Source organism: Syngnathoides biaculeatus, chromosome 18, assembly GCF_019802595.1.
Source record: "Syngnathoides biaculeatus isolate LvHL_M chromosome 18, ASM1980259v1, whole genome shotgun sequence".
NCBI classification, from domain to species: Eukaryota; Metazoa; Chordata; class Actinopteri; order Syngnathiformes; family Syngnathidae; genus Syngnathoides; species Syngnathoides biaculeatus.
This window is the reverse complement of record NC_084657.1, coordinates 15,941,445-15,961,768: the sequence shown is the minus strand read 5'-3', so window position 1 is coordinate 15,961,768 and position 20,324 is coordinate 15,941,445. Positions and strand designations below refer to the sequence as shown.

The 20,324-nt window shown below is 39.3% G+C and overlaps 1 protein-coding gene across 3 annotated transcripts; it reads right to left on the bottom strand.

The window, feature by feature from the left end:
* Positions 1–429: 429 nt before the first annotated feature.
* Positions 430–20,319, bottom strand: pou2f3 (POU class 2 homeobox 3). Of its 3 annotated transcripts, none has more exons than XM_061804065.1 (13): positions 18,906–20,255; positions 18,524–18,588; positions 12,259–12,287; positions 10,342–10,443; positions 8,142–8,250; positions 7,979–8,067; positions 6,841–7,017; positions 6,621–6,762; positions 5,217–5,350; positions 4,871–5,035; positions 3,894–3,939; positions 3,654–3,774; positions 430–1,915 (listed from the first exon to the last, which is right to left on the bottom strand). In XM_061804065.1, exons 1-13 carry the CDS (start codon positions 19,067–19,069, stop codon positions 1,873–1,875), a joined length of 1,386 nt encoding a protein of 461 aa, XP_061660049.1. In that variant the 5' UTR covers positions 19,070–20,255; the 3' UTR covers positions 430–1,872. The 3 variants fall into 3 exon arrangements, 2 of the variants coding, with proteins under 2 accessions (XP_061660049.1, XP_061660048.1); XM_061804064.1 differs by having other exon boundaries at positions 431–1,915; positions 18,524–18,581; positions 18,901–20,319; XR_009792558.1 differs by lacking the exon at positions 3,894–3,939 and having other exon boundaries at positions 18,524–18,581; positions 18,901–20,255.
* Between the last annotated feature and the right edge of the window lie 5 nt (positions 20,320–20,324).

The following is a 20,324-nucleotide window of genomic DNA, read 5'->3' as shown; positions in this document are numbered from 1 at the left end:
TTTTGTGGGTCGCATAGAGCAGGAGACGGGTACAAAATCCTTTCCAAGGGAATAAATCATTTTACAAAACTGACAAAAAAAATAGATGTGAAGAAAATTGGTCATGGAAGGTTTAGAGCAACATTGAAGGAGTTCCAGGAGATTCTGGTAAGTAATTTAGTTTAGTACACGTGAAAAACATTTTCCATACATTGTGTTGAACTGCAATCATTCTGTTGTGTTTCTAATGGTTTGACCGTCTCAGAAAGCTAAATGGGTAAGCAAAAAAAAAAGTAAATTTCAGCAAACTATAACCACATATTTGTTTAAAAAAAAAGATGTTAAATAATGAATATAACGATGCAACATTTTTAATACAACTCGTTTATTGGATCTCAATGTGTTTATATGTACAATCTGTGATTTGTCTCTTATTTGTCAAATCTGGTTTTTGACTTTTATTTTCACTTGCGTGAATTACAAATGCTTATTATTACAATTGTGTGCACAAAGTATTCAACGGTAGTGAAGGGGAAGCTTTCTTTTCAGGTAGAATAAAGTACTGCTTAAATTTAGGGAAATGTTCATTTTTACATACAGTATTTTGAGCATATGTGGGGTTTTTCCTGTTGTTACAGTATTCTTGTGTTTGTTTTTAGATCACCCACGAGCCGTAGGTTCCCCACTACTAAAATGCAGGTAAGTTAAAAAAAAAAAAACATTGCAGGGAAACGTAAAGATTTGAGGGATGTTTGGATGCAGACCACTACTGCATTTTCTGCTATTTAATTTTTTTTTTTGTAATCCTGGTTTGTTTCTTTTCTTTCAAGCAATCTACATGATACTGTAGATCAGGGGTGTCAAACTCAATTTTCTCACAGGCCACATTGTAGTTCTGGTTTCCCTCAGAGGGCCGTTATGGCTGTGAAACAATAAAAGTATTTAATCGTCTCATCATATATACATCAATTTATTAACTAGTTTTCGAATCAGAAATCAAAGGTAATGTGTTTTTCAAATATTCATGTTCGGGAACAAAAATGCTTGTAACATCTCAACTTTATCATTTATGAGATAAAAATTTGAAATAATTTTGGTACAGATTTTTACAAGAACCATGGAAATTGACACTAGATTTGGCTTCGTGGGCCACATAAAATCACGTTGTGGGCCGGATATGGCCCCCGGGCCTTGAGTTTGGCACTTGTGCTGTGGATGGCATGATCTCAGTTGTAGATGAAGGTTCAAGCAATATGATCAAATGTGAATAACCAATGTGACCCAAGCCCAGAGTCATATTTGGCAAAGCGGGGAATAAAAAACAAATTTTTGTGAAAAAAAAAAAAGGATTGAAAATAAACAAGCGTTGCCACTTCATTCACCAAGATATAAATCCTGCAGATTTTATTACAGCCATAAGATCGTTCTCCTCCCAAATAACAAAAATGGCACTGGCCCATTCGTGTTCTGTGTAGCGCAAATAAGAGTAAAACGAGCCGTTTTGCACCATTGCTTGACGACTTGTAGGCCTGCAGTTGACGACCAAAACTTGGATGTAGACAAACAGTAAGACCTTGCATACACGCATCCCAACACAAGCGCTTCTTACTCAATATGTACATCCCGACTAACTGAAACATTTTGACTTTTTTTTTTCTCCTCCCGACAGTCTCACATCTATAAGTTTATAGGCTTGACTGTAAAAACATCGTCAAGCAGCAGACAGGTGGGTAGGTGGGGAGGTCGAGCGGGGAGGGGGGGGGCGACTCCATCTTCATGTCCCGATGTTTCTTCCGTGTGCGTTTCAATGTCGAAGTGCGTCTGCTTCGCAAGCTCTTCGTGGTACATCTTTCTAAAATAAACGTTTAAAAAAATGGTGGGCGAAGGAGTGCTTCAGTGGGGATACACGCTAGAATTCCAATTGCGGTACCAGGACCTGAAACAGAACACGAACATGCACGCATGCACACACAGAAAGAAAGAAAGAAAAAGAAAGAAAGAACATTGTGTTAATTCAAATCCAACTACTGCATTCAGTTCATTGACTGAATGTTGTGACTCGATTCCTGCGAAGTAGATTAGCATGATGATTTGTCATATTTTATTTAACCAGATATCGATGGAAAAAAAATGTGTTCATTTCAAACAGTCGTTAAGTAGACTAGTTCATTTATTCATGTTATCATAGTTTCAATGTATTTTATCATTCAAAAATGAAAACATGTCAGTACAATAAATCATGATTTGTTTAAAAGTACTAAGTAGTGAGTACATAAAAACTGTGGTAAAACTCATTTGAATCGTATCCAATAATTTTACTTGTAATACCTTACCATTTATTTATTTAGATATAAACCCGCAGAAGAACATAGTCAATTATAGTATTAAATTCATTTGAGTCAGTATTTAAAATCCTTTCAAAATACCTCACCATTAACTGATGTATTTATCTTATTCTACTATACTAAAAGGATTAGCAATTATTTATATGATTCTTACAGATATTTACTGTAATAAAAAAAACTGCAGTAAACATAATGGTATGGTATGGTATATGCTATATTTAATTCATTCATTTAATTTTTAAGTTTGCAATATATTTCATTATAGTAAAGAGTAATAAATGAGCCTTTTATTTTATTTATTGTTTATATTTATGTATAGCTATTAAATATTTTACTATGTTAAAACAGAAGTAACCTGTCATATTTTTATTGTCAGATCATTAGATAAATATATATATTAAAGTGAAATATTGATTTTACCTTTTTATATTCATTTTTAATTCAATCAGAAGCAGTTGGGAGCAACCATTCCTCTTCTTAAATCAGTCGTTTTGACTATTAAAAATCCTTTCGGAAACAACATCCATAAATATGAGTAATTAAATAAATAGATAACCACTACTAAATAATGTAATCAAATAATAAAACTAAGATTAAAAGACATTCAATAACATTATTATCTATCAAATATTGTGTGTCACCAGGTGGCACTGTGCTTTGCTTCCTTTCTTATTTAAAAAAAAAAAAACAACTGCTGCAAATATGGGAAAAACACACGAGCGACCCAAAGGTACTTCGTTACTCTGTATAGGTCATCCATCCATTTTCTTTTCCGCTTATCCTCATGAGGGTCGCGGGGAGTGCTGGAGCCTATCGCAGCTGTCAACGGGGAGGAGGCGGGGTACACCCCGAACTGGTTGCCAGCCAATCGCAGGGCACATCGAGAAAAACAGCCGCACTCACAATCACACCTAGGGGAAATTTTAGAGTATCCAATAAATGTCACATGTTTTTGGGATGTGGGAGGAAACCCGAGTACCCGGAGAAAACCCACGCGGGCACGGGAGAACGTGCAAACTCCACACAGGCGGGTCCGGGATTGAACCCGGGTCCTCAGAACTGTGAGGCCAACGCTTCACAGGTGCGCCACCGCGCTGCCCTCAATATTACCAGTTGGGATTCAAGGCTAAGTACAAAACAGGTTTTTATGAAAAGCTTTATCCTTCATACAGAGCAGCAGTTAAATTCTTCTCAATTAAAAAAAAAAAACTTTTCTTAAAAAAAAAAAACAAATCTTTTACGCCTTTTCGTTGTACTTTTGTTTGGTCATCAAAACATGGCGTCGAAAAATCACAGGACTTAGTTGGCAAAACGAACGCTTTTCCTCACCCTGGACTGCTGTAAGACGTCGGGTTGACCAGAGACGTTAAAGACGCCGTGGACATGGACATGGACATGCTGTCGGGAGAAACTTCCCGACTCACGCAGTTTGGAGATGAACTTGATGAAACTGGCGGAGAAATAAATTATAAAAAATAAAAAAAAAACATCATCAGAGAATGTGAACGCGACAATAATTTAGCACAGATTAAAAAAAAAAAAAAAAAAAACACTGGCAAGTCCTCTCACCTCCTCCTGAAGCTAGCGGACTGTAAGATATGGACACTGCAGCAGCCTACACCAGAAATAAACATAATCTTTTTTTTGAACTCATTAGTATGGTGACAACCTGTCAAAATAATTAATTAAAATGAGATGGATGTAACAATGTACATCATGTTATTTTATCTAATGTCTTTTAATTAGACAAATGTTTATTTACAAAATTATAAATGTTTTTCCTCACTCATGGAATAAAAATCCATCATTTATACGAATAATTCATTATTTTAATTCATGATCATTAAGCAATTCTTCAGTGATGAATGAGTTACTTTTTATAAAAACTTTTTCACAAAGTAGGCTAAAGAAAATAAATGTGTAAGTTGGTAGGTAATATTTTAATCATTTCATCTCACTTTTAAAATGTTCATTCATTAATTTATTTTTTGGATAGTTAATGGATAAACCATTGGGGAAAAAAACAAATAATATTCTTTTTAAATAGTTTGTTCTAATAGTACAATATTCATTCATTATCTTTCATTCTTCAAAATGAATCAATTTTAATTAATTGACCAATTATTTAATAAGTTAAAATGTGTTTAGTTTTATAAGATAAATGATTATTTCTTCATTTGATTTTAAATTCATTTGGTCATTATAGGTGAACCAAATAGTTATGAAAATGTTATTTCATATACGTTTTGTTCTAATATTAATTGAATTGTCATGACTAAATTACGTAAATACTTTATGAATATGTGGGGGAAAAAATGCAAAACAGTCTTTAAATACCACAGTCGTAGCTCAAGCTCATTCAATAGTTTATAAATTAATAATTAATTTGATTTTAATTAATGAAAAATTTAAAAAAATGTACAATTGTTTGTTTGGCTAATATTTGTTTGTTTTTTTTTTTTCCAATAAATGAAATAGTGGAGGAATGAAGGCAAAAATGTCTAAATAATTTAAACGCAATAAACGTGACGCTTCTCATGACTGACCATCCTGGAGTTGTAGCTCTGTGTCTTGACGGGCAAACTCGTCACTGGGCAGTAGATCCTCTTCTCCTTCTGGCGCCGGTTGCAGAACCAAACCCGGACCACCTCCTTCTCCATGGCCAGTTGCTCCGAGATCATCGTGATCTCCTCAGAATTGGGTTTGGGGTTCTGGAAAGTCACAATAATCTTACAATTTACGTAGTCGCCTTCATGGGAATAAGTTAAGGCTGCTTTGTGGACCTCTAAACAATATTAGGACAAAATACTCAACATTCGGTAATATTGTCACGTCGTTATCCAAGCCGCTACTAGGAGACAGTGTGTCAGCTTTACAGATGGCGCGACTCACGTCAAGGAAGCGCTTCTCCAGCGTGAGCTTGATATTGGTCTCAATGCTGGTCCTCTTTTTGCGCTTGCGTCCGTAGCCCTCCATCAGCGGCGGCAGGGAGGTCGCGCTGCTCATGCAGTCCGAAGGCGAGTTTTCTGCATGTTCAAATGGACGTGCAGAATTGTGTGTGTGTGTGTGGGGGGGGGGGACTGTCTGAAAAGGCTCTAAAAAGTTTGCGCACTCCCGTTTAAATGCCAGCTTTTTAAAATATGAGAGTGATAAAGCAGTTTGAAACTTTTCCCGCCATTAAAGGTGACCTAAAATCTGGTGTGAGTACAGAAATGTCAGGAAAAGCCAACTAGAACATCCGAACTTTATTTTGGGTTAATCAGAGAGACTTTAAATGGTGGTAGGTGTGGGCTGACACCCGTGAATGCGACTGTGTCAATTCTGAATACAGCAATGTCCCAGTTTTGGAACTAACTAACTAACTAACAAGTCACTGTAAGAAAGCCAGTTATTGTAACTAAGTAACTTTACAGTCAGTAAGTAAGTGGAACTGACTAACTTGAGAAAATAAATGTAAGCAAAATATGTCGGAAAAAAAATCCACGAGAACAACTCAACTTTATTTGAAGTTAATCTTGGTTAACGTTAAGCACAGCCACATCCCCAATTATAAGGGTGTGCACACTTGTGCAACCACATGATCTTAGTTGTTTATTTTTAATTCCTGTCTCAAAAAGCTGTCATTTAAGTTGAACTGGTTATATGTCGGTGGTACGGTGACTCAGTTGGTAAAGCATTGGCCTCACAGTTCTGAGGTCCCTGGTTGAATCCTGGCCCTCCCTGTGTGGAATTTACATGTTTTCCCCGTAGCTGTGTGGGTTTTCTCCGGGCACTCCAGTTTCCTCCCACATCCCAAAAACATGCAACATTAATTGGACACTCTAAATTGACCCTAGGTGTAATTGTGAGTGCGGCTGTTTGTCTCTATGTGGCGACCAGTTCAGGGTGTACCCCGCCTCCTGCTCGGTGACAGCTGGGATAGGCTACAGCACCCCCCGTGACCCTCGTGAGGATAAGCGTAAAAAAAAATGGATGGATGGAAAATATGTCAGAAAAAAATCCACTAGAACAACTCAACTTTATTTGAAGTTAATCTTGATTAACGTTAAGCACAGCCACATCCGCAGTTATAAGAGGGTGTGAACACTTGTGCAACCACATGATTTCAGTTGTTTATTTTTAATTCCTGTCTCAAAACGGCGTTATTTTTTTTTCATTGAAGTTGAACCGGTTATATGTGAAAGTTTTGAAATGATTTCTTTTCGGTCCCATTTTTAACATATCACAAAAACCGGGGTGTGTCGACTTTTTATGCACGTGATCATTGTCGGTGACTGGCTCCTGCGTTCGGTCTACCTGCGTCACTCAGCCACTTCTCCAGCAAGGGCTTGAGCTTGCACATGTTCTTGAAGCTCAAGTTGAGCGCCTCGAAGCGAGAGATGGTCGTTTGGCTGAAGTCGTTGCCGTAGAGTTTTCCCATGGCCAGGCCCACGTCGCCCTGGAACGGATCACGCGGGCGCGTCAGAGCCGAAGGCGCGGCTTGCGCAGTTTTGGGAGCGCGTGCGGCGTTGGGAACCTGCGTGAAGCCCAGTTTGATGCGTCTTTGTTTGAAGGCTTTGGAAAACTGCTCCAGCTCCTCCAGGTCGCTGGGCTCTTCCTGGGGCGACACCGCCATGTGCTTGAGCATCTGCGGGTGCGACATGTCCATGTGGTTGTCCATGGACGGGCCCGCCAGGCCGGAGGTCCTCATCCCCTGGATCGCAAAAAAAAAAAAAAAAAACCCCAAAAAACAATCGGGTCAGCTTTCCGTATGCTGCGCGATAGTGATCACTTTTTCAATGGAGGGGGGAAGCGGGGTACACCCGGAACCGGTTGCTGGCGGACATAAAGCCATCCTGCCTATAGGCGAGAGAAGCGAGGTACGGTTTTTACCCACAAATTTGCTATTTGCAGATATTTGGGGGGACACTATAATGTGGCAGCTGGTAAAGCGTTGACCCCACAGTTCTGAGGTCCTGGGTTCAATCCTGGACCTGCCTGTGTGGAGTTTGCATGTTCTCATGCAACATTAATTAGAGACTCTAAATTGACCATAGCTGTGATTGTGAGTGCGGCTGTTCGTCTCCATGTGCCCTGCGATTGGCTGGCAACCAGTTCAGGGTGTCCCCCGCCTCCTGCCCGTTGACTGCTGGGATAGGCTCCAGCACTCCCCGCGACCCTCGTGAGGATAAGCGGCAAAGAAAATGGATGGATGGAACTATAATGTTATTCGCATTGGAGAATGGATGGATGGATTTTGAGTCTACTTGTTGCCTCGGAACTATGTTGTCATTCAGTTGAGGAGCTTCATTTCGACAGAAGTAGTATTTTGTTTATAGTAATAATAATCATCATCTTGATAATAATGAAAAAATTGTACGAAACAAAAACCTGCCAACAAATAGTATAAAAATATGGAAATTTGGAAATACAATACAGTCACTGTTCCTCAATCTGATGTTGGGCGTGCTGCAAAAAGCCTCAAAGCTGCCTCAATCTGCGCTGACCAAACGCTGCTGGATCCATAACTTAGTCATATTTGATTAGACAAATGCTCATCATCTTTGTTAATTGGTAGCAAAAGCCATCTTTTTACAGACTGAGATCTATGCAGCTTTTTTATTTCTACAGATGTCGTGTGTGTGTCTAGTGAGGACGCAGTGACGCCGATTTACCTGCGGAGTCAAAGCCAGGCCAGGCTGATGCTGCATGAGGCTGCTGTGGTTCTGCCCGGGTAGCGACATCAGGTTCTGTTGCAGGAGAGCTGCGGCGGAACCCGAGACCCGCGTTTCGGTGAGTCGGGTGAACGTGGAAGAGATTTTCAACGGCGGAGCTCACCTTGGTGGTGGCTGGGGGGGTTCTGGGAGAGCAGGAAGGGGGACGGAGACGACAGGTGAGACGGCGGCATCAGGACCAGCTGCTGCATGCTGTGCAGGGACGTCAGGTCCTGGAGAGCACAGAGACGGTCAGAACCGGGAAGGAGCTCGGCGGAAATCCGTACATACACTATATACTGCACGGTTGGAGAAAAAATTAGGTGAATTTCTTCAGTTTCTGCATGGATAGCTCATAAAAAGCTGTCTCGTCTTCACCGAAATCATGAGAATAATTCAGCATCTGCTACAAATAACACCGCACACAAAAAAATGGTATGGCTTTACATTTTTTTTTTTTTTGCAAAATGCGTAAACCTTCACAGGACAAACTCTTGGGGCAGCAGTAACCCCAAAAAGACGGCAACATCGTGACAGACCGCAGTGTGACATGTTTGTGTGCAGGACGACGGCTCGTAATAAACGGCGGAATATTCCGTGTAGCGGAGAGCTGAATTTGTGACCTGACTGCGCTCGTTTCCCCGTCGAAATGAAGGGAAATACGACAACGATTAAATAGCCTGGAAACAATTCAAAAAGTTTTCGCATCATAAGAATCCAATGGACATTGTGCTGTTTCTTCTGGTGTGTTTTCTTTAGCCAGCAGGTGGGCGTATAATACATACAGTGAAGAAAATAAGTATTTGACCACCCTGCTATATTGCAAGTTCTCCCACTTGGAAATCTTAGAAGGGTTCTGAAATCTTCATCGTCACTGTTGGTAATACACAAAGATGTCATGGTTTGAAATCATGCATGGCACGGAAGGTTCCCCTGCTTAAACCAGCACATGTCAAGGCCCGTCTTAAGTTTGCCAATGACCATTTGGATGATACAGAGGAGTCGTGGGAGAAGGTTTTGATGCCAGAATGGAACTTTTTGGTCGTAATTCCACTAACCGTGTTTGGAGGAAGACGAATGATGAGTTCCATCCCAAGAACACCATCCCTACTGTGAAGCGTGGGGTTGGTAGCATCATGCTTTAGGGGTGTTTTTCTGCACATGGGACAGGACGACTTGCACTGTATTAAGGAGAGGATGACCCCGGCCAAGTATTGTGAGATTTTGGGGAACAACCTCTTTCCTTCAGTCAGAGGACTGAAGATGGATCGTGGCTGGGTCTTTCAACAATGAGCCAGAGCACACAGCCAGGAAAACCACGGAGTGGCTCCATAAGAAGCATATCAAGGTTCTGTCATGGCCTAGCCAGTCTCCAGACCTCAACCCAATAGAACATCTTTGGAGGGAGCTGAAACGCTGTGTTTTTCAGCGACAGCCCAGACACCTGTCTGATCTAGGGAAGATCCGTGCGGAGGAGTGGGCCCAAATCCCCCCTGCAGTGTGTGCAAACCTGGTGAACAACTACAGGAAACGTTTGACCTCTATAATTGAAAACAAAGGCTACTGTACCAAATATTAACATTGGTTTTCTCAGGTGTTCAAATGCTTAGTTGCAGCTGTATCACACCAATAAATCGTTTAAAAAAAATCATACATTGTGATTTCTGGATTTTTCTTTTTAGATGATCTCTCTCACAGTAGACATGCACCTACGATGAAAATCTCAGCCCCCCCCTCCCCCATGATTTCTAAGTGGGAGAACCTGCAATATAGCAGGGTGTTCAAATAATTGTTTTCTTCACTGCATACACTTCTGTACTGTTCAAAAAAATTAGTTTTTGTCTCGCCATCTGAAATCTAATCAGACAACAACTTTATTGCTGCAGGTCAGTCATGATCATCAAAATTATTCAGTTTTGTTTTATGGGACGATAAGGAGAGAGAGAATTTCATATTTTACAAGTAGATTTGACAATGAAACAGAAGACAATCACAACTACGCGATAATATTCATCATTTTTCGCAGCAGATAAGGAATACCGCATATGCCTGTGAGTATTGTCGGTTTGCATGTGCTGCTCCTGCTTGTGCTCAAAGAGAAGGTTTACAACTACCGATGCTAATTTTGCTAGCTGGTCTATGGCATTTTGCATTATGTAATACTGTTAAGCCAGCAAACATTTGTAAAAAAAATGTGTAAAAAAGTGAATTAATTCACCGCCAGCCTTCCTAGCACACACACACACACACACACACATTCATCAATTGAGTTGAACTGTTTTGGGTGTTTTGTCATTTTCCGAATACATTTTGTTTCTTTTTACCCCGGGCAAGTGAGAGCCGTGCATGGGGGGGCTCTGCGTCATGTGACATGTCTTCAGCGAGGAGCTCAGGTGGGAAGAGTCGACAATGTCCTCAGTCTTTATCTGCGGCCATTCCAAAGGAAAAGAAAAGAAAAGAAAGTGACAAATCCAACTCAAAGCATACTTGGAGGTAAAACAAGTGCATGTGGCTCTGACTGTGTTTGTATATGTGTGTACGCGTATGTGTGTGTGTGTATTCGCTCGCTCCGGGACCAGTTTGGTCGCTAAACAAGATACAAAGAGTGATAGACTCCCTCCCCTTGGGCGAGCAACTATGCAAATAAACCTTCCCGAAAAGCATCACTCCCCCCCAACACACACACACACACACACCACCACCACCACCACCGCTCGTAACCCAAAACACCCCAGAAAGCTGTGGCACTTCCTGAAAAAAAAAAAAAAAAAAAAAAAAAACGCATGGAAACAAAAAGTCCCCGCTTCAACCCCCCCCCCACCCACCCCAAAAAAAAAAGTGTTTGGAGAAGTATCCAAATAGCTGCAAACTATTTGAGGTGATTCAGGAGTGCTGAGAAGAGGAGGAGAGAGTCATTATTGACATGGGGGGTGTGGTGGGCGGGTTGTCGTGAGGATGCTGGGGTGTGGTGGTGGGGGGGGGGTGTGCTGGGTTTGGCGCTGGTTTGTCCTGAGGATGTTAGCTGTCCAAAGAAGTCTATTTAAGAAGAAGCTCGTGGATGAAAATGCTAGCTTGGTTCGCATGACTGTCTTAGACTTTACACTCACGTTAAAATTGGGGTGAATTTCAATACGGCGTTTCCTCCTCACAAGTTTCGCGGGAGTGGTGGAGCCTAACCCAGCAAACATTGGGCGAAAGGCGGACGACACCCTGAACTGGTCACCGGTCAGTCGCGGGGCACATTGAGACATCATCACTGAGCGGGAATCGATCCCACGCTGCGTCAGGCGTGTGTTAGCTTCAATCATCTTTCCCTATTGAAATGAATGCCAATACCATTCATATGTTTCCAGTCTTAAAAAAAAAATAAAAATAAAGATAAATTAAAAAAAAAACAATCCAAAATATTTTGGACCATATTTTTTTTTCCATTCGACTGTGCAAAAATGTTATACACAGTGGCGGCACAGTGGGTCAGCCGGTAAAGCGTTGGCCTCGTAGTTCTGAGGACCCTGGTTCAATCCCAGCCCTGCCTGTGTGGAGTTTGCATGTTCTCCCCGTGCCTGTGTGGGTTTCCTCCGGGTACTCTGGTTTACCTCCCACATCCCCAAAACATGCAACATTAATTGGACACTCTAAATTGCCTCTAGGTGTGATTGTGAGTGCAGCTGTTGGCCTCTATGTGCCCTGCTATTGGCTGGCAACCAGTTCAGGGTGTACCCCGCCTCCTGCCCCTGGGCAACTGGGGTAGGCTCCAGCACTCCCCGCGACCCTCGTGAGGATAAGCAGCAAAAGCAAATGGATGGATGGATGGATGGATGGTTATACACAGTAATAAATATAATGTCAAGAGTTTAGCAGTTCGTGCATCATCATTTCAGGTTTCAACCCCTATTAACATTGTGTTCCATGTCTGGCCACCAGGAGGCAGTGTAATTACAGCCCTCCTGTATATAATACAAGAAGAAGCGTTTCTCAAATAAGTGACGGAGTAAGATACAGTAATATTGTTTTACGCAGAGGATAGAGAATATATTCATGTGATAATTGCCATATTGTCAGTTTATATTTGTTGCTGCACTGTTTGCATTCAAATATTCATCATCAATGCTAGTTTTGTTAGGTCAAAAAAAAAAAAGAAATCACATTATGACATCAAGTCAGTCATGTATTATTATCATTTATTTGCCAGGCTGTCAAGAACCGTACAAAAGGATACACGAGAAGTATCAATCACTTACTTGTAGATGGAATCCAATTCCTTTTTGCTCTAAAAGGACAAAAAAAAAAAAAAAAAGAGTAAACATGATTAAAACATATTTAATCTCACTGCAAACCTTCAAAGAAATCTTTGCAAATTCAACCAAAACATTATCTTATTTGAAACATCTACGTGAATTTAGTTTCCAATCTACTGCATTATATCTTGATATTAAACTAGTGGACTTTTGTTAGTAAATGTTAAATATATAATAATACCAATATATCTGATAGACACATTATTTAATGATGTATACCTACTATAATATTAATGCTAATTCCTGTTAGCACATTCATGTCATGTTAGGACTATGATAGCGGGCTTTCATTGGCGAGGTTAGCCATTTTATTCTTTAAACACAATACAATGTTTGATTTTCTTGTTTTTTGTGTGAGTTTTACGTTAAACGGCACCTGTATAAACAGCTTGAAGTTGATTTGGACAACTTTTTTCTCAAGAGCAAAAACAGGCAACAAGGAACGCTTCAAAAAGTGTGTAAGAGCTGTACAACTAGCAGTTATTCAGTTATTATCGTGGATTTTCACAGGGGGTTTTGGATCCCGATGGGATCGTGCAGTTGAACCCCGCGCCGGGACCATTGCTTGAAATACAACTGGGTAAAGAACGATTTTGCATAATTATAAGGCAAACTTGACCTCACACACAAACATATATATATAAACACACGCACGCACACACACACACACACACAAGTGTAAATACATAGACGTTTACACAGTGAAGACACCGACGGGGGAGGAGAGTTCAAGGGCGTGTCGCCATTTGTAGTCATTTGAATGTCAAATGGGGCTCTGTGTGTGTGTGTGTGTGTGTGGAGGTGGGGGGGGGGGGACTAACATCACATCATGCAAATCCACTTGCAACCCAAATATCAGACCACTAGCCCCCACCCTCACTCTTACACCCCACCACCACCACCACCACCACCCCCATCCCCACCCCACCCCACCCCGAAGGTCTCGCAGCCTGAGTGGCAAAGTTCCAGTATGAAAATGACCGTGACATGCAAATTTGGCTCTGAGCAGAACTAAGATCAAAACATAAATACTGCACATTAGGCTCCGTCTGGCAAGTCTCATTCATTTACGTCAAAAGAGTCCCGAGTGGTTTAATGCAGAGCTGCAAATTTACAAAATACAATTACATTTTCCGTGAAAGTATATTTATTCAAATCAGAATTTCCCAAACTCAGTCATCTTAAGATTTGTGGGATTTATCATTTATTGCACTCTTCTTCAGGACACAAATGTGGTTAAAAATAAATAAATAAATAAAGACACTGATAAAATCATAGAAGGTCATAATAAAATAATCTCATCTAAATGTATTTTGAAAAATATGATGCAAAAGTTTGGGAATATATAAAAAAAATATAGAGAGAGAGATATTAATATTAATATATAAATTAATTTTGGCCTTCCACAAGTTTCACAAATGTGGGGAAGAGAATAGTATCATGAAAAATAAATACTATTTTATGTAGATCAATTTTTTTGTTGAATTTCATTATTTCTTTTAAGTACATTTTTCTACAGAAGAAAAAAATTAACAAGAATATGCAATTTTAGTTTTTGTATTTCATTATGATCATATCAAATCAATTTCACTTCATTGTTGTATTTACAAAGTACAAGGACATAAAGACACAGTAAATGGCAAATTTACAAAACCACAATTTAAAAATATTTTTACTACTTTTCATAGTAAATTTATTACTGGCCTTTAACGACTTTATTATTACAATGTGACGATTTTATTGATTGTAATTTACAATTGTTGAGGAAGAACCACATTCAAAATAAGTACAATAACTTACATGAAACAAAATAAATTTCAATTCCATGTATGTCAAATAATTTTAGAAAGCTGTTTTTTAAAAATACACATTTGACGGCCTTTTTAAAGGATTTAATGATAAAAACCAGAAAGTAAAATGCTCTTAATTGATTAGTTGTTGAGGTATGACATATTTTAACGTGCTCGGGTTACAGTGAAGAACCACATTTAAATTAGTCTGATGAATGGCATAAATATGAATAGTGCTGTGGGGCAGTCTAAAATATGTATTCATGTAACATTTCCTACACACACGAGAAATGGCAAAATGGCTGTAAAAATGTATATATATATTTTTTAAAAATTTATTATTCTAATTATTTGTTTCCACTGTCACGCATGTTGCTCTACATTTCTATATAAAAATATAACTACCGCTTATTTAAAATGAAAAAAAAACACATCATCTCCCACTGGGTGTGGCTGTATATCTAAATATGTATTTATCCATGTATTTCATCTCTGAATGAGAACCAGCCCACGCTGGAAGGGCTCCAACCGAGACAAAATATTTCACCCCACAAAAATGCAAACATTCGGGATCAAAGAGGAGAACTCAAATTACCCTGAAAAAAAATATTTGTAAAACATCAATCAAATGCATCCTTCACTCCAGGCGAGGGCTGGCACCTTTTTGGTATTCTGTAATTATACCAAGTGGGGAGAAGGAGAATACATATTTGTTCTTCCAAACAGCTTGAGGAGGGGAGCGCGTGAAGCGCACCTCGGTCAGGCCCTCCAATGGGGTGGGTCGGTGGGTGGGACCCGAGGACCCCCCTGCCACAATTTGCCACATTTGTATGAAACTCACTAATCAATTTACGCCGTTCCAGCATTTAGTCACCCATCGACATCCACCTCAAAGTTGGTGTACTCGTCTTCTACTCACTACCAATACCAAGAGCAGCACTACTAATAATACTACTACTAATAATAATAATAACAATTACTACGACTAATACCCAGCACTAGTAGAATGGCTGTGACTTACTAGTCATGTTTTTTCCCACTACAACTGCCGTATTTGGCCTACAAGTACAACATTAAGATGGAACGGAAAGTTATTGAATAGTCAAACGACTTTGATATCCTTGATACTGAATGAATGCTCAAACGACTTTCCACAGCGAGGATATCAAATAAATGCCTAAACATATTATTAACAATGAATAAATGCTCACACGGCTTTTCATAGTAACTTGAAACGAGTTGAGTGATGTCCTTCAAGGGCTCTGAGGCGCACGAGTAGGACGAGTGAGTCTTACTGGTTATGCTTTTGCCACTACTGTATGACAATCTGTACACTAGTAGGGAAACCAGTGGGATAACTACAATACTGGAGAGGCAAAACTCTGCACAAGATGATATGCTACTAGTACTGCCCACGACATTATAAAATTTTACAAGTAACATCAAGCAATTCGAAAACAAAAGCAACCAGGCGGCACAGTTCCGAGGACCCGGGTTCGATCCCGGTCCCCCCTGAGTGGAGTTTTCATGTTCTTCCCGTGCCTGCGTGATTTTTCTCCGGGCACTCCGGTTTCCTCCCACATCCCAAAAACATGCAACATTAATTGGACACTCTAAAATTGCCATTTTATTTTTAAACACAGTACAATGTTTGATTTTCTTGTTTTTTTCTGTCAGTTTTACGTTAAACGGCACCTGTATAAACAGCTTGAAGTTGATTTGGACAACTTTGTGATGTGAACTGCGATTGGCTGGTGACCACTTCAGGGTGTACCTCCTGCCCGTCCAGCACCCCCGTTATCCTTGTCAGGATAAGCAGCTCGGAAAATGGATGGATCAAGCAATTCATCAGTAATGCAAGCAGAGCACAGATGTCAACTACAGCACTGTACAATGTAGTTGTCGTTCGACTAGTGCCTCAAATTGCCTTACAAGTGAGGACGAAGGACGTACTAGTACATGGACATCAAGGATGGAGCATAAATACTCAAATGGGGCTCCATGAAGCAAGTGGACTTGCGGCCAGACAATAACCGGGTGATTGGAAGTGGACCCCACGCCAGCTGCACGAAAGTCAACTACCACTACACCACCAACCCCCCAGATATGTAATATGAATTAGAAGTAGATTCATGCGTTGATTCCAGAGCTACACTCTTTGTCAGACAAAGCAGCGAGTTTACTCACTTTAGTGTAACTATGCTCACACGCGCATGCATGCACGCACGCACACACACACACACACACACACTAGGCCATTGTTTGAAAGGAAGTTCTGCATTTGTGTTGACAGTTCCCATTTATTGTTTTGTTTTTGTTGCCGTCCTCGAGCCGCGGGGCAGCCGACATTTCTCAGCAAATAAGCCCCAGGCCCATCCTGGCACGCCGGCCAACTGCCACTGTACACATGCGACGCACGAACACGCCCGGTTACTTGCCTTCCGAATAAAGCCCCACTTAATCAATTACTGTACATGCAAAATTAAAATGTGTCAGATCGCGCTTGAAGTGTTTCTTAAGTATTATAGGAAAGTAGGAATTTGGAGTTCCAGGTCTTCGGTATAGTGCGGCAACATGCAGGGAGGCGAATTTCCAACAGCACGTTTACAATGTTTAATGTGACATGTTATCATTAAGACGTCATACAGTTCGGGTGAATATGAAAAGAAAAGAAATGAAAAGAGACAATGTTCATCCATCCATCCTTCCATTTTCTTAGCCGCTTATCCTCACAAGCGTTGCAGGGAGTGCCGGAGCCTATCCCAGCTGTCATTGGGCAGGGTACACCCTGAACTGGTCGCCAGCCAATCGCGTGCGCACATCAAGACGAACAGCCGCACTCACAATCACACCTACGGGCAATTTAGAGTCTTGAATTAAACTATCATGCATGTTTTTGGGATGTGGGGGGGGAACCGGAGTGCCCGGAGAAAAGCCACGCAGGCACGGGGAGAACATGCAAACTCCACACAGGCGAGGCCGGGATTCGAACCCCGGTTCACAGAACTGTGCCAGGTCTAACCAGATGTGCTGCCAAGACAGTATAGAATTATTTTTAATTGTTTGTTATTTTTGTATAAATTGTTGCTCTGTACATTAAAGTAGCAGTTGTTTGAAAGATTTTTTTTTTACATAACAGCAATATTGATCTTTATATGTTTAGCCTGTCTACTTTCCACAATTGACTGAATTTCAGAAGATGAAATGATGTTGTTTGGTTGAACATTTTGGTGCCGAAATATTTAATGTTTAATTTTCTTTCATTTTATGTGATCTTTACAAGTAAACATCAACTGGGAGTGACTATGAGTAACGTCGCGATAAGTTTGCATTCAGTGAATGTACTTATTGCAAAGAAGAAAAAAAATTCTGAGAAAAAGACGACACTATTCTCATAATAATAATAAAACATAATTTGGGGAGAAAATTACAACTTTTCATGTATTACAACTTCATTTTTCATTATAATAACATTTTTATAGTATTGTAAACCTGCTACTTTTTCTCTACTGAAATGTAATTTTGTGATGTATTTATTTAATTTTCCTAGTAATTAAAAAAATGTTGCAAAACTACTATTTATTTCCCAAATATTCTCTCATCATTGTCAAATTAGTTCACCTTTTTAAATTCCGAATTTCCACTAGCCTGTCAATGGCATTTCAAACTATGATTTTTTTTTACTTATTTCAATTTTACAGCAAACTCTAACCAGGATCGGCAAATAAATATTTGAGGCAAGCATGGCTTTGGTCCCATTTGAAAAATATTCTTTCCGTTTTGGCGAATTGATGTTATGCGATAATCGTCCATCTCTTGACAGCAAAACACTTGTGTATACATTTGGTATTTTTCTATATATTTGGCATTTATTACACGTTTGTATGCGTTTAAACTGAGAATGTATCTCCTCCCAATAAAGGTCTTTTTATTAGACACACCAATGAACGACAAACAAACTTCCCTTCTATAAATCCTCGTTATAATATCATTACTTTTAATTGAACGTGCCTGTGAGGCATCTACAAACCACCACCATTCCAACCTGTTTAAAATGAAAATTGCCTTAATAAATAAAAGTGTTAAACAGCATGCAAAAATGACCATTAAAATAAATCACAGATCCCACAATAGTACGGCTCGTTTCCTTCCCATCTACTCTTATTATTCAGTTTAATAAATGTATTATAACTCATAATCATGTAATTCACAACTGTATAGTTCTTATGTACTTTTTTTTTTTTTGAATGTTAGATGTCATTTAAGAAAGAATGCACGAACCGGGCCGATAAATAACCGAGTCCTAATTAATCTGGTGATTCATTGAAATAAATAACCAAGTGCCAGTTCATCTCATGAATCATGCAGATAAATAACAAACAAGGTGGGTAAGCATTAAGAGTATAACATAGCCTCACTTGTTTGCTCCGCCTGAGTGTCCGACTGCTCCAGAGTGTCTGCGCTCATCTTCTTGACCTGTGATGATAAAAACACAATTCAGCTGATTTTCCTACGCCGTTTAAGCCGGGACAACGCTCAGGAAAATCAACCTCCATTTTATTCTAATGAGCCCTCACCACCACCACATAATGTGCCGGTTATAATATTCATAGAAAGAGACTCACTCCTAGCAAAACATAATAGCAGGGAGGGATTTTTTTTTCTGGGGGTGGGGGGTGGGGGTAATTTTTACCTCAAGCGGATGTTTTGTGATGAAAAAACGATGAATCCGGCACCACCACTGCTACTTGTGTAACTTACTTTGGCATTTTCCAGAGTGGAGGAAAAGGCTCACCTGTGCGGCGCTTGAACACCGGCAGCCGGCGAGACTCATTTGCATACATCGCAGCGCGCCCAATCCCGCTCCGCACGCTTTGCATAAAACGACAATGAGGCCTACTGCGAAAGCGCACACCGAAAGACTCGCGCCAAGCCTCTTCTGTGCAATGGGAAAATAAGATCATTGTTTATAATACGTTATTTAGCATCCTAGAGAATTCAAGCTTAGCGCAAAAAAAAAAATAAAAATAACATCTGTCAAAACTATTCAGATTTCATTCAAGATAATACATAACACAGTAACCAACTTGAATTGACGTATTGCAATAGTGGTCTCGGCCATCTAATCAATCAATAATGAAAGATGATGAATACACTTTACTTATATTAACATACAAAAGAAACAATGTGGGATTAAAAAAAAAAAATAGTGATAGCAGTTTAAGTCCAGACATCCATCAAATCCATGGAATTTGAATAAAATATCATAAAAAAACATGAACAGGCACCCAAGCACTACTTGGTTTGAGTGTGTTCTGTCATTCTCTGATCATCACTTTCTGGGATGTCAGCTCGCTGTTGCACTAATTAATCAGAGTGATTAAAAAGTAACTGTTTTAAAACACCCCAACAATTTTTTTAATACTTTTGGATTGTTCCTTTATGTATACTGTTAGCATGGTAGATTTTTTTTTTTTAACCAGTTTACTATATTAATGCAAATGAAAAAAACGACCCAAGGGTGAGGAATTTTTGTCAGATTTTTTTTCTCCAACTTCAACTCTTTCTATATATCAATTGCTTTATTAAAATTCTAAAATCGTTACATAAATTCTATACATAAATTAGATAAAATACTAACATAAATACATACATTTTATATAAATACATTATAAATTAATTAATAATATAGTGTTCATATGAAATTGTACCTTTTGGCTCTGTTATAGACACTTTGAAAGTCCTGAAAATTACAGATCTTAATTCCTTTTAGAACATCCAAAAACTCGGGCAATCAGTAAACTATGTGGATCGACATTTTTTTTTAAAAATCCATTTCTTTTTTGATCATGTTTTTTTTCATCAGTTTCTTGTTACTTCTTCCATGTTATTCATTCTTTTATAACATTTTGTAATTGTTTTCTCTTTTTGTACTTTTTTTCCACATATTTTGGGATACTTTCGGGAAAACTTTCTGTTAGTTTCTTGTAAGTTCTTTTCATATTTTTAGTTGCTTTTCCTCCAATACTATTTGAATGACTGTTTGTATTCTTTTTTTTTAGGTCAATTTATATTATGTCCATCAACAAGTGACAAAAGAGATCTTTAAAAAAAGAAAAAAAGTTTAGTGAGGGCAGACTCATTTGCGCTGATGAATTCTGCCTATCAACATAGTGAATAATGCAAGTATGAGGGAAAAACTAATCATGAGCCACATGA